Below are 12,938 nucleotides of genomic sequence, written 5' to 3' on the forward strand. Positions count from 1 at the left end.
TTTAGACAAGATAAAGGGGTCTCCAGTATATAATCAAGTATTACCTCAGTAAGATACCTATAAAATACAGGAAGCAAAATGACCTATAAAATACAGGAGCAAAATGCTTTGTTTCATTATTTCATACAACAACTCAGAAATTTAGACTAACTTGACTGCTAAGGAGCCTCATACGACACAAGATAATTAACAAATGCACCAAACTCACACATTTCAGATCTCCACCAAACAGTTCCCTTTGGTTCTCAGCTTTTACTTGAACTAAAATTGTCACAATTAGTCCTTCTTGTCGACATCAGCATCAGATTTGTCCACAGTTTCAGCAGCAATAGCCTCTGAAGGAGCATCATTAGCAGCCTCGGAAATTTTTGATGGACCGTCATCGTCCAATGGCTTGGCACTACCCGAAGCACCACCCTCGGCTGGCTTAGCTTCGCCATCAGTTGCTTCAACAGATCCGTCATTTACTGGCACGGCCTGCTTCACAGTCCCAACTTTGACATATTTGCTCATGAATTTGTACTCCCAATCTTGTAAGGCATCAAGCTCAAATGCACCAAGGCCAGAGATATCCCCAGTAAGATCTTTTTCCTCGAACGACATCTTGGCAAGAGCTCTACTAGCATCCTTTCCAGCAAACAATGCATAAGGTCCCCCAGGACCATAGAACATTCTGCAGGAAAAATGACAAGTCCTCAGCAGTTTATAAAGCTTAATGGTAAGATATGTTAGGTTTACATTTGAGGAAGGAAACTTATTCAGACTCGTATAAAGATATTTGATCTATCAAGTGATATAGTTGTGGATGAATTTGATGTACTCTGAGACTAACAGAAACACTTATAAAGCAATTTGACCTCATAATTCCATATGAGGTCGTCAACAAGGACAAGGACAAATTTAACATTTCCAAATCCAAGGGTTATAGAATCAACTGAAGCAACTTATCCACTCCAACCAGATTTTGTACTAGACATAGAAAACTAGAGAAACAACAAACTAAATATGTTTTCTATCTAACCAAAACCTCAACAAACAAAAATCTCGTCATTGGTTAAGAAGACTAGTTGATTACTATCCAAACGGTGATTATCGCAAAGCCATTTGGTAAAAAATGGAAACTCGAGCCGCTCGTCTAAGAATCACATACAGGTCTCCTTAGCTATCTTAAGTAATTGAACCTAAGACATCTATAAGCCCTTTGTACCACTCTCACCCTTGGACTAACCCTCATCACCTGACCAGCAGAATTACACACTTAAACGAACATTCAAGTACACTGCAAAAAGGAAACATTTTATCGAAAACTTTCTCCATCAAATGTTAACTGTTCAAAAAAAAAAACACTGTCTCCATCAAGTCAGGCACTATAAGATACTGATTGCCAGGCCTATACGTCAGCCAAATTCCACAAATTTCCCTGCCAAATCCAGAATATTAGGCAAAAACTCACTATTTTCCAGATTTCAAATCCTGAGAACTTCAGCAAAATTCACTTTTTTCCAGCAAAGAACAAACAAAAAGCAATTCATAGTACTTGAAATAGACATAAAGCAAAGGTTTGAACTTTTCTAAAATCACCAAAAATTCTTATGCTTTACCTACCAGATGAGCTCAAAAGTGCATATAAAGTTTCAAACTTTTCCATACCCATCACGAAAAAACACCTCAGTTAACAATCAAGAAACAAAAAATCCACACCCAAAATCAAAGTCAAATTCCAAAAGCATCTGACAAATAAAAAGGCACAAAACTGAAAATAAGCAAAAAAAAAAAAAAAAAAAAAAAAAAGAACCACACATCCAAAAGGCAAAACATCTTAAAACTAATAAAACTACCTGCTTTGAGAAACATCATAGATCTGACCCTTAATAGCCATCAACAAAGGTTTCTTGGGATCAGTGCCATCATATCCTTTCAACTCATCTTCAGTAATTTCTCCAAGTTGAACAGGTGGTGGCAAAGGCTCCATCTGTTCCTCCATGTTTCTTGGCCGTGGATTGTGAGCACCATGATCAGATGAACCAAAAAACCCAGAGACAAGATAGTAAAAAGCAAGAGCTAAAGCAACAACAGTGAAGAAAGTTGTAGGAGATAGACCTGTGTATGCTGTAATTGAATCTTTCAAAGTGTCTAATAATTGTAGGGCCATTTTTCTTTAACTCCGATTGAGAAGGGGAAAATATCTTTGAAATTTTTGGGCGAGAGAAACAAAGCTGTGTGTGTGTGTGTTGAATGATAGAAGCAGGGTTTGGTTTGTCTATCTAGTAGGACTGGAGTAACATACCATTTCACGCCTTCATTTTGGACTATAGTATTTGATTATTATTACTGTATTAATTAATACTCCATCCGGATAAAAAAAAAAAAGTGTCCACTTAATCATTACTGTTTCAATTTATGTGAATTTATTTTCTTTTTAATTCATGCCAAAATAAATGACCTTTTTTCTAATTTAAAAATAAATTCACTTTATGAATGAATTATAGCCACATATTCAAGACTTATTTTAAACCACAAGTTTCAAAAGTCTTTCCTCTTTCTTAAATATCGTGCTCAGTCAAATGGGTTCACATAAATTGAAACGGAGGGAGTATTAATTAATACTCCCTCCGGATCAAAAAAAGTGTCCACTTAGTTATTTTTTCTTAGGTTAAAAAAAGTGTTCACTTATTAAATCAAGAAACAATTAAACTTATAGATTTGCCCCTATTAAGTATTATGTGATCAAATCCCAATGCCTATTTAATTAGGGTAGTTTAGTCAATTTACATATTTTTTTTAGAGTGAGTAGTTTCTTAAGGGGTGTGCAAATGACTAAATGGATATTTTTTTATCCGGAGGGAGTAATAGTACTCCCTCCGTCCTATTTGTAGTGTCCTGACAGGCTTTGGCCACAAAAATCAAATATTTTTTACTTTTTTTGGAAATTTGAAGTTAGATTTGGAGATGGGGTCGAATATTTAATTGTTTGAATATACTGAAAGTGAAAAAAGTGAAGAAAAGAAAAAGTGAAAACGGGATTTTGGGTGTTTTTCAGATTTCAAATTTAAAATTTTCATGACCAAACGCTGATTTTTAAATAAAGTGAAGAAAAAAATCTGGAAAAAAAGTAAAAAATTCTCATGCCCAAACGGATCTTTAGTTTGATTAGGCACGGAATTTAAGAAATAAAGATAGACTTTTGAATTTTATGGTCCTAAATTAAAGTTGAGTGTAATGTACTAAAATGTTCTTTGAATCTTGTGGTTATAAACTTGTCACGTAGGATGTTTGAATTGTTAACTTATTAAATTTAGAAAGATGCATTAACTTATTAAATTTAGAAAGATGCACTTTTTTTTGGGACAGACCAAAAAAAAAAGTGAGACACTTAAATGGGACGCAGGGCTCGGTTTCGTTTTATTTGTCCCTTATAATTAAAAATAGATTTTCATTTTCATCTGTTCATTTTAATAAATTAAGAGAGATTTATTATTTATTTATAACATTATTTTTATCATTATGTAACTATATAAAATACGAGTAATCAAGTTTAGATTTTCAAAATAATTAATAAGGTTAATTTCATTAAAATATACATCTAATAAATACTTACTTTATTAAGGGAAGTACCAAATCAGCATGGCCCAAATTTCTACTATATTAGAAGAGTGGGTTAGATCGTCGTCTACCCACTCTTTCTATAATAATAAAAAAAATTAAAAAAAAAATTAAAGTAAGGCCCACTCTTCTACAATAGTAGAAAAAAAAAAGTGGAGTCCACGTGAAGAAGCAAGAGACAATTGCAACAAAAAAAAGGACATTTAAATAATGATAATAAGTTCAAAAAATGGTAAAGGTACTCTTAGAGAAAATTTAAAGAAGAGAAATTCAGGAAAAAAGAAATAACGATTTAAATTGAACACAAAAATCGCTAAAAAAGTCATAAAACCAAAAGATTTAAAATTAAGGTGCTGTCCACGTGAAAAAGTAGGAGACAATTGCAAAAAAAAAAAAAAAAAAAAAAAAGTGGGGTCCGCGTGAAGAAGTACGAGACAATTGCAACAAAAAAAAAGGACATTTAAATAATGATAATACGTTCAGAAAATGGTAAAGGTACGCTTAGAGAAAATTTAAAGAAGAGAAATTCAGGAAAAAAGAAATAACGAGTTAAATTGAACACATAAACCGCTAAAGAAGTTATAAAACCAAAAGATTTAAAACTTTTATACCTTTGGGTATAAGTTTAGACACATACGTCTCACACAAATAATGGGGAATAACATCAAGAAGATGAAATATAAACGATCAAGAAATGTATACACATATTTTCTTAAAATGATGAAGTTGGTCTATACTTAAAAATTTAAGACTACAACAGATGCTGACACATGAAAGCATTTTTCAGTGTTGTCGAGTAGAAAGAGATGATGGCATGAAACTCGGTAGGAGAAGGTGTATTTCAAATCTTTCAATTGGAGAACCAAACCAGGATAGTCATATATGGGAGAAGCGGATTAAGTAAAATAATTTATTGATATTTTCAATTAATTGAATTATAATACTTTCTATAATAAAAATTTCATAATTATATTACTAAAAGGTACTCTCTCTGTCCTAATTTATGTGACATAGTTTGACTAGAATTTTTTTTTTTTTAAAGGTGGGGCCCACTCTTCTATAATAGTAGAAATAAAAAAAATAAAAATAAAATTAAGGTGGGGTTCACGTGAAGAATTAGGAGACAGCTGCAAAAAAAAAAAAATATTAAGGTGGGGTCCACGTGAAGAAGTAGGAGACAGTTGCAAAAAAAAAAAAATTAAGGTGGGGTCCACGTGAAGAAGTAGGAGACAATTGCAACAAAAAAAAAAAGGACATTTAAATAATGATAATAAGTTTAGAAAATGGTACAGGTACGCTTAGAGAAAATTTAAAGAAGAGAAATTCAGGAAAAAAGAAATAACGATTTAAATTGAATACAAAAACCGCTAAAGAAGTCATAAAACCAAAAGATTTAAAACTTATACCGTTAGGTATAAGTTTAGACACATACGTCTCACACAAATAATGAGGAATAACATCAAGAAAACGAAATATAAACGGTCAAGAAATGTATACACATATTTTCTTAAAATGATGAAGTTGGTCTATACTTAAAAATTTAAGACTACAACAGATACTGACACACGAAAACGCTTTTCAATGTTGTTGAGTAGAAAGAGATGATGACATGAAACTCGGTAGGAGAAGGTGTATTTTAAATCTTTTAATTGGATAACTAAACCAGGAAAGTCATATATGAGAGAAGCGGAATAAGTAAAAATAATTTATTGATTTTTTCAATTAATTGAATTATAATCCTTTCTATAATAAAAATTTCATAATTATATTACTAAAAGGTACTCTCTCTGCCCTAATTTATGTGACATAGTTTGACTAGGCATGAAGTTTAAAAAAGAAAGGAAAGTTCGTTAAAACTTGTGGTCTAAAACAAGTCATAAATATTTGTGTGGATTTAAATCATTTTATTAAAGGTAAAAGGGGAAGTTTCAAGTTAAATGATTTCTAAACATAAAAATATATCATTCTTTTTTAGACAGACTAAAAAAATGTGGTACTATTTTTTGTGTTGGGCCCGCGCTTTTCATCATCTAGTGAAAAAAGAAATGGAGGGAGTACTCTATGTTCCATTTATGTGACTCTTTTTTATTTTTTTAAAAATAATCATATTTTTTTTTATTATTAATAAATAATTTAGTTTTTACTTTTTTAAAAAAAATTTTACTCTTAATAAGATGACTATCGTTAGATAAACCACAAGTCTCAATGCTTTTTTAAAAAATTGTGCATAATTAAATATTTTCACATAAATTGGGACGATGGAAATAGTTAACACTATTGCTCTTCGAAGGGTCAAATTGTGATTTCCTGAACTACCATTTCTAAGTATACTTGTAAAAGTTATGGACTTATGATTTGTGATAATTTATATAAGTTTCCAGATGTAAGGCTTATTTCCAAAATAAATTGTGATAAAAGTTTTGGGGTTTATACTTCGAACTCAATAGTTCTTTATGAAATCAATGCCTATCTCGTTTTTTTTCCTTTCCTGATCAATATTTTAGCTAGGAACTTGCTTTAAGAAATTAAATATATGGATGATGGAACAACTCGAGAAAAATGTGAAGTGACTGTGCTTTGCATGAGGGAGCCTATTCTTCAACCAAAGTTTTATTTACAACTGAAATTTCTGGATAATTGACTCCTCTGGAGTCAAGTTAATCACTTAGATTTTTACATAGTTTTAAGTTTCTAAAATTAATATACAAACAAATTTATAAGTGGGTCTAGTACTCCAGTTAAATGCGAAACTTGGAAGGGTAGAGTAGATAAGGTAATTATTTAATAGCATCGGGTGTTTATACCTAAATAAATAATTCACCTTAAGAATCAACAAATCAAAGTGAAAATGCATATCAATTAATCACGGTTAACTATTGAAAAATGTATATGTAAAATATATGGCTTATATTCATTCACTTGATATAACTATACGATATTTTACTAGGCAGAGGCATGATAATGTGTCAAAATTGTTCGTTTAGGATATGTGATTCACCCTAATTAGGCAGAAAACGTTTCTTACGTGCATTAAAAATATACCTTCCGAAATAGAAAATCTTTATTTAACGTCACCCTTTCTTGTCTTATCAAAATATCAAATTACTTGTACGTTAGAGTAAACAAAAAAGACAGGTCAGGTGTTACTGTATTAGTATTCCTATATTATATCTAAAGATTCCTTATTTGAAACATTTTAGACAGGAGTCAGTTTGAATTCTATGCATCTATAGTGTAAACATGTTTATATAATTAGATAATTTATAAGATAATTATCGATAATTACTACTTAATATAAGAGCTGATCCGCTCTTTTGGTCGTCCTCACAGGGACTAAATCGGAATTACAGTGACTGATTTGAATTATCTTATGAATTACACGTGGCTGCTATTATAATTAGTTTCTTTGTCATCATTCATTTTCTCAGTACTACTCTTGGGTGGGCTTTTGTTATGGGCCCTTTATCAGATTTCTTTCAGAATTGCCCTTCTTTTGGGGTGGTCTTTAAATTTTGTCCCTCATATTTAAAATTTTTAAATTTTGCTCTTTGGCTAAAATTCATAGGTTTCAGGTTCGAACTCACACACAGTCAAAATTTTAAAAAAAATTCGCAAGGCAGAGTTTAAATTTCGTTATGCCCCACCGGCATACACTTGTGAAGGAATTACCAAAGTTATGCCGGACCGTGATACTTATGCTTTGTGGGCGATTGGCATAAGTATGCCGGTCCGCATAACTTTAATAATTTCTTCACAAGTTTATGCCGGGTCCCAGATAAAAGTTTGCCCATTAAAAGTATGCCCCCGGGGCATAAATTTGTGAAGGAATTATACCAAAGTTATGCCGGACCCGATACTTATGCCTTAAGGGCGTACTTGGCATAAGTATGCGGTCCAAAGATAACTTTGATAATTCCTTCACAAGTTTATCTTTGGGTCCGATAAAAGTTTGCCCATTAAAAGTATACCCCCACCGCATAAACTTGTGAAGGAATTATCAAAGTTATGCGACCCGCATACTTATGCCAAGTCGCTCTCCATAAGGAATGAGTATGCGGGGTCGAGATAAATTTTGTAATTCCAACAAGAGTATGCGGTCCGGCATACACGCGACAAAACCTTGCCTTGCAATTTTTTTTTTTTTTAATTTACGCTTCGAGCGAGGGTTCGAACTCGTAACCTCATGATTTACAGTGAAAGCTCAAAGTTGCAATGCGAAGGGCAAAAATTAAAGACCAGCAATATGAGGGGCATAATTTAAAGACTACAAATATGACGGGCAAAATTTAAAGACCACCCCAAAAGAAGGGCAATCTGCGCAAAAAAAATGTCTTTCTAAGGTGTATTGGGCCTTTTCCCAATACTCCTTTTGTCCTAATTTATGTGACACCTTTCGAATTTTGAGATTCAAACGATTTTTTGTTGATCATATTTTTTCATATATCCTTTTAAATATTTTAAATTATAATTATTGTGACTTATAGTACTTTTTACATAGTTTTCAAATATGTAAATTTTATTTAAGAAAAACTTAAAAATTTCATGTCCGAATTTACGATCAAACTAAAAAGATTTAACTCTCGAAATTCTAACCATGCCGCATAAATTTGGACAGAGGGAGTAGTGTATTTAAAAGTTACATTTACTCTAAAATATATAGTAATATTTTTACATAATCAAGAAGTTATTATTTTTTCTCTCTAAATTTACTCTTATTTTAATAAATGAGTTTTTACATATTCAAGAAATCATATTAAATAGGTACTATTTAATTAAAAGTAGTTTAGTGAAAGCCCCTCTTATTTTGTAGGGGTGAGTGGATTTCTTAATAGGTATGCCCAAAATAAAAACACCATATAATATAGACGGGAGAGAGTACCTTTTAGACTATTTTTTCCTCATATGTTTGGTAAAACTTAGACAATCTTGGAGCCAATATTTTTTTCCAAGTGAAGCATTTATTAGGTCATGCTTTACATTTAAATATGTCTCACATCATATGTTTCTTTCCATATTTTTTCTCTTTATTTGTGTTAAACTTCCAAAATCTTACTTTTATAGTGATCATATATGCTTAGATCCGTTATAGAATTATTTTCAGGTATAATTTCAATATTTTGTTACATTATTAGAAAACTTGAATTATTATTTATTACCACCAAGGATGTGGTGCAGTGGATGGGGTTGCTCTGCCCTTAGCTAGAGGTCTTGGGTTAGAGCCCCTGGGTATGGAAAAATCCTCGGAAGGGGAGCTCCCCCCGAATGGATCCTACGGCGCGAATCTGTTATAGTCGGGCTCCAACGTGTGTTACCGAACGCCGGATGGGAAACCAAAATTATTATTTGTTTATTAATGTTTTATAAGTTCATTAGGTTAATCTGTGTGTGTAAAGATTCTAAATTAAGGTTATTTAAATTGATTCTAGAAGATGAAAATATGAATCTTTTGCTAATACATGTGAAAATAAAATACATTATTAAAATCTTAAATGAGTTCAAGATAAACATGAATGAGTTTGAAGTAATAATTCCATAAACCGTGAGAGTTAAAATATTAAAAGAGTAAAATGAAGTTTTCATTTCATATATGGGAAACATATATACTTATCTGAAATTTTAATTATTATGTGAGATTGTTAGTTTATATGTTTTGAAGCGTGTATTTTATATACCACTAATTTTTTTATGTACCTTATTTTAGGGATTTCTTTAAAGATCAAAGTCTACTCTTTTATCGGTCTACTAAAAAAATTAGTACATATTTGAAATTACTTAGGATATTTTTCATGAATAAGTGTTATTTTGCTGAGTTGGACTGCCACGTAGATATTCTTTTAACGTTGGGGTGTTTTTTGTTATGCCTTAATGTGCCTCCAAGCGGTGTAGTCACCTTCTTGGACAGGTCAACTTTTAAGGGTGAGAATATTTCACTTTTAAAATTCTCAGGAGGGTAATAGGACTCTCGCAGAGGTTTGGTGTGTAGTTGGAATATCGGTCAACTGTTGGGGGCTCACTTGGCCATTTTCTCACACAAAAAATCTTTCTTTTCGTAGAATTTGTATTAAACTTTTTTCCCAATGAAATGGTTAGTACAACGACTTTTAGTAGATTAACTTAGAGTGTATAGAATACTTGAATAATTAATAAAATAAGCATCTTTTGAAAAAAGAAGACAAGAACCTTTAAGTTTTATTTTAAATTCTTTCAATTATATTTGGGATAAAGAAGAGGAAAAAGGAGAAGAGGTTAAAACCTTCCAGAAATTTGGTGATTCTACGGATTATATTTTCATTATGAACCAAGTATGATTCTTATATAATTAGTTCTTTTATTCTAACTATCTTTTTCTGAATTGAGCAATAAAAAATTTAGGGACAATTTTATATGTCGCCTTTGAAATATCTATAATGTCTTACAAATATTAAAAATAAAAATTATTGAATGGTGTCATATACTGTTGAAAACAAAAATAATGTTATTAGTCATGCTCGGATTGTCTTCAAAATCTCTTGTTTGATTAGCTAAAATTATTTTTTAAATAATAAAGTATATACAAAAAACTAAATTACATTGATTCGTGAGGTACATTTTAATGAATAAAGGTCATTTCTTGAATTTCGTCTAAAACTAAGATTAAAAATTATACTTAACTAGCACAAATTCTAGACACATAAAATAATGAGTGAAATTAGTAAACATCAAAAGAGATCTATTTTATATTTAAAGAAAAATCACACGCTCACAAATTCATAAAAGTACGAAAATATTTTTCAATCTATGATCTTCGCCAAGTTGTTAATTATCATACTAAATCATGTTAGTTTATAGAATATCGAATAACTTGTGTCCATTTGGAATTTGCTAATTTTCCTACTTTAGTTTCTTCCTCATAAGTAAAATTTTCTTTAAAAACTATCCAATTATATGACGGAGAAACATTAATAATTATAAAAACTTATCAATAAGATATGATTTACTTGCAATTACATTAAATCAATTATATGGTAAACAAAATATGACACATATTATACTTATTTAATGAAATTTACTATTTTTATATTCAGAATTTGGGCTCGGGCTTAGCACGGGCCTCCCGTAACTAGTTTATTATAATAAGCATTAATTGATAAAATGATATTAACCTACTTTAATAGGAAAATTATATTAATTGGGTTAAAAAAGCTAGGCCGCTAGGCCGTTATATAACCTAAATCATTTAGGTATTTCACAATAATTAATATAGTTATTATGTTTTTACTTACAGTGAAAGGGATTCAATTTTGTACGCTTAATATTTATTGATATAACTGGACCAAAATAAGCAATTAATTAATGTATTTCATATCTTTACTATACTGATTTATTCGGAGAAGGGATAAAGTCACTTCTGGGTAACATTTCGGTCCTTTCTGTCATATTTTTTGTATCAGATTCTTTAACATCAACTTGTGAATGATGATTTTAGTCTACCGATTAATATATAAGCCTAGAATAAGGCCTTTTTCACTTGAGAAAGATATAGAGACGTGTGTTGTCACTTGTCAGTTACATGAGAAAGAAATTAACTAACATAACATATTCGTGATATTAGGAGTAGTTTGTATTTTCAACAGTTAATCTCTTCGAGGAGACAGTGAAAGTACTATATTCTGACTCTAGAATTGTAGGAATAAACTCGACATTATTGATAAAAAATATTTTAATGTCCCAAAAAGAAATATTTGGGATGCCTTTGATACAATAATTTCAAGATATTTAGTCAGATACTTGATTAGAGCTGGTTGTAAACTTAATTGTTCCATTACCAGCCTTATCATTTGGAGATTCTAAAGTCTTGCCATTGTTTAACTTTTTTAATTTAAAAGATGATCTAATATGCAAGTACCATCTTCTTCTCACTTTCTTTTATGTTTGTTTTATATCAGCTTCTTTCGTCATGCCTTCTATATGTCATTGAGAGGAAAAAAGTAGTATCTTTGATTTGGCAATGGAAATCATGAAAGAACACTTGCTATTGTGGTGTACTTACGAGTGAACCTAAAAGTATGGTTAGTAGACTTGAAGTGAATGCTTTTATACTCAATACTGCTATTTAACTTTTGAAGTGAATGCTTTTATACTCAATACTGCTATTTAATTACTTGTGCTTCATTTTTCCAGGGATGTATGTACAAAATTCTTTACGAAGTTGTAGCTCGAGTGAATTATAACAAGGCTCTTTGGGAATTGTAATTTTTCCTTCAATTGCATGTTGTAATTAATAGGCTTTACTTTTCAATAAATTTCTTACATTAGCCCAAAACACAGAATATGGAGCAATTCTTTTTGCAAGTATTTTGCACAAATGCTATGTGCTTATTTGTTCAACCTATATAGAGTACGTTTTTTATTGCAAATGGATCGTGTAAGAAAAATTGTAAAATGAGAAGGAAACCTTTAGTATATTATAGGTTACTTTCTTTCTTTTACAGTAAATGTATATTTTTGACATTTGAGAACATTATGCTAACAACATTGAGTTGATATTTCTCTACATATACGATATAATGTATCTTTTTTAGATTTATCCATAGCTTGTTCTCTCGTTGATAAAATGACGTTTCCTTAATTTTGCTAATTTTATTAGTTAAAATTTCAAGCCAAAATTATAACGACGAAGACTGGAAGAGTCAATCTTCTAACAAAAGGTAAGAAAGATAAAGTCAGACCTTTTCGTAACGCACAAGGGCAAATATGAAACGTTTCTCTTACACTTATAAGAAAGTGAAAAGCCTAGGCTCCTGCTTGATTTGGTTCAACAAAACAATTACAAATCTACTTTTGATAAATTCAATAAAAGAAAAATAACATAAGGTTTTTTGACCTTTTGTTGCAAACAAACAAGAACTAAAACCTACAGATAGTAAATATAAGTAACTATTTCTTTATACGCATGTAAAGAAAATTAACATATCTATATGGCAATCATCATCAAGATTCAATCAGTCGGCTGCAGATGGATAAATTGCTCCTTGAATAACTGAACTTCCTAAAAGTTCAATAGTAGAAAATGAAATTAGAATAATAACTTACTGATTTGACATGATTCATAACTATTAAAACTAGCTTATATGAAAAAATACAAAACATAGGAGTGTCCTCAAGCATAGCCATACATTCTAATATGCACTAAACATTAATTAAAATAAAAATTAATATCATTATCGTGGCAAAAGAAGAAGATTCATTTTCCTAGTCAAAACACTTAAGTGTGCATTGAGCATTTAATCTCATGTGAACTGGTACGCATAGAACATGAACTAATTTGCATATAACATGAACTGATTTATGATAGT

General features: G+C 30.8%; 1 protein-coding gene across 1 annotated transcript; it reads right to left on the minus strand.

Moving 5' to 3' along the window:
- LOC132041893 (membrane steroid-binding protein 2-like) lies at positions 1-2,288 on the minus strand. Its single transcript, XM_059432572.1, has 2 exons — positions 1,839-2,288; positions 1-673 (listed from the first exon to the last, which is right to left on the minus strand). Exons 1-2 carry the CDS (start codon positions 2,150-2,152, stop codon positions 277-279), a joined length of 711 nt encoding a protein of 236 aa, XP_059288555.1. The 5' UTR covers positions 2,153-2,288; the 3' UTR covers positions 1-276.
- Between the last annotated feature and the right edge of the window lie 10,650 nt (positions 2,289-12,938).

This window comes from Lycium ferocissimum, unplaced genomic scaffold, assembly GCF_029784015.1.
Source record: "Lycium ferocissimum isolate CSIRO_LF1 unplaced genomic scaffold, AGI_CSIRO_Lferr_CH_V1 ctg122, whole genome shotgun sequence".
Lineage (NCBI taxonomy): Eukaryota > Viridiplantae > Streptophyta > Magnoliopsida > Solanales > Solanaceae > Lycium > Lycium ferocissimum.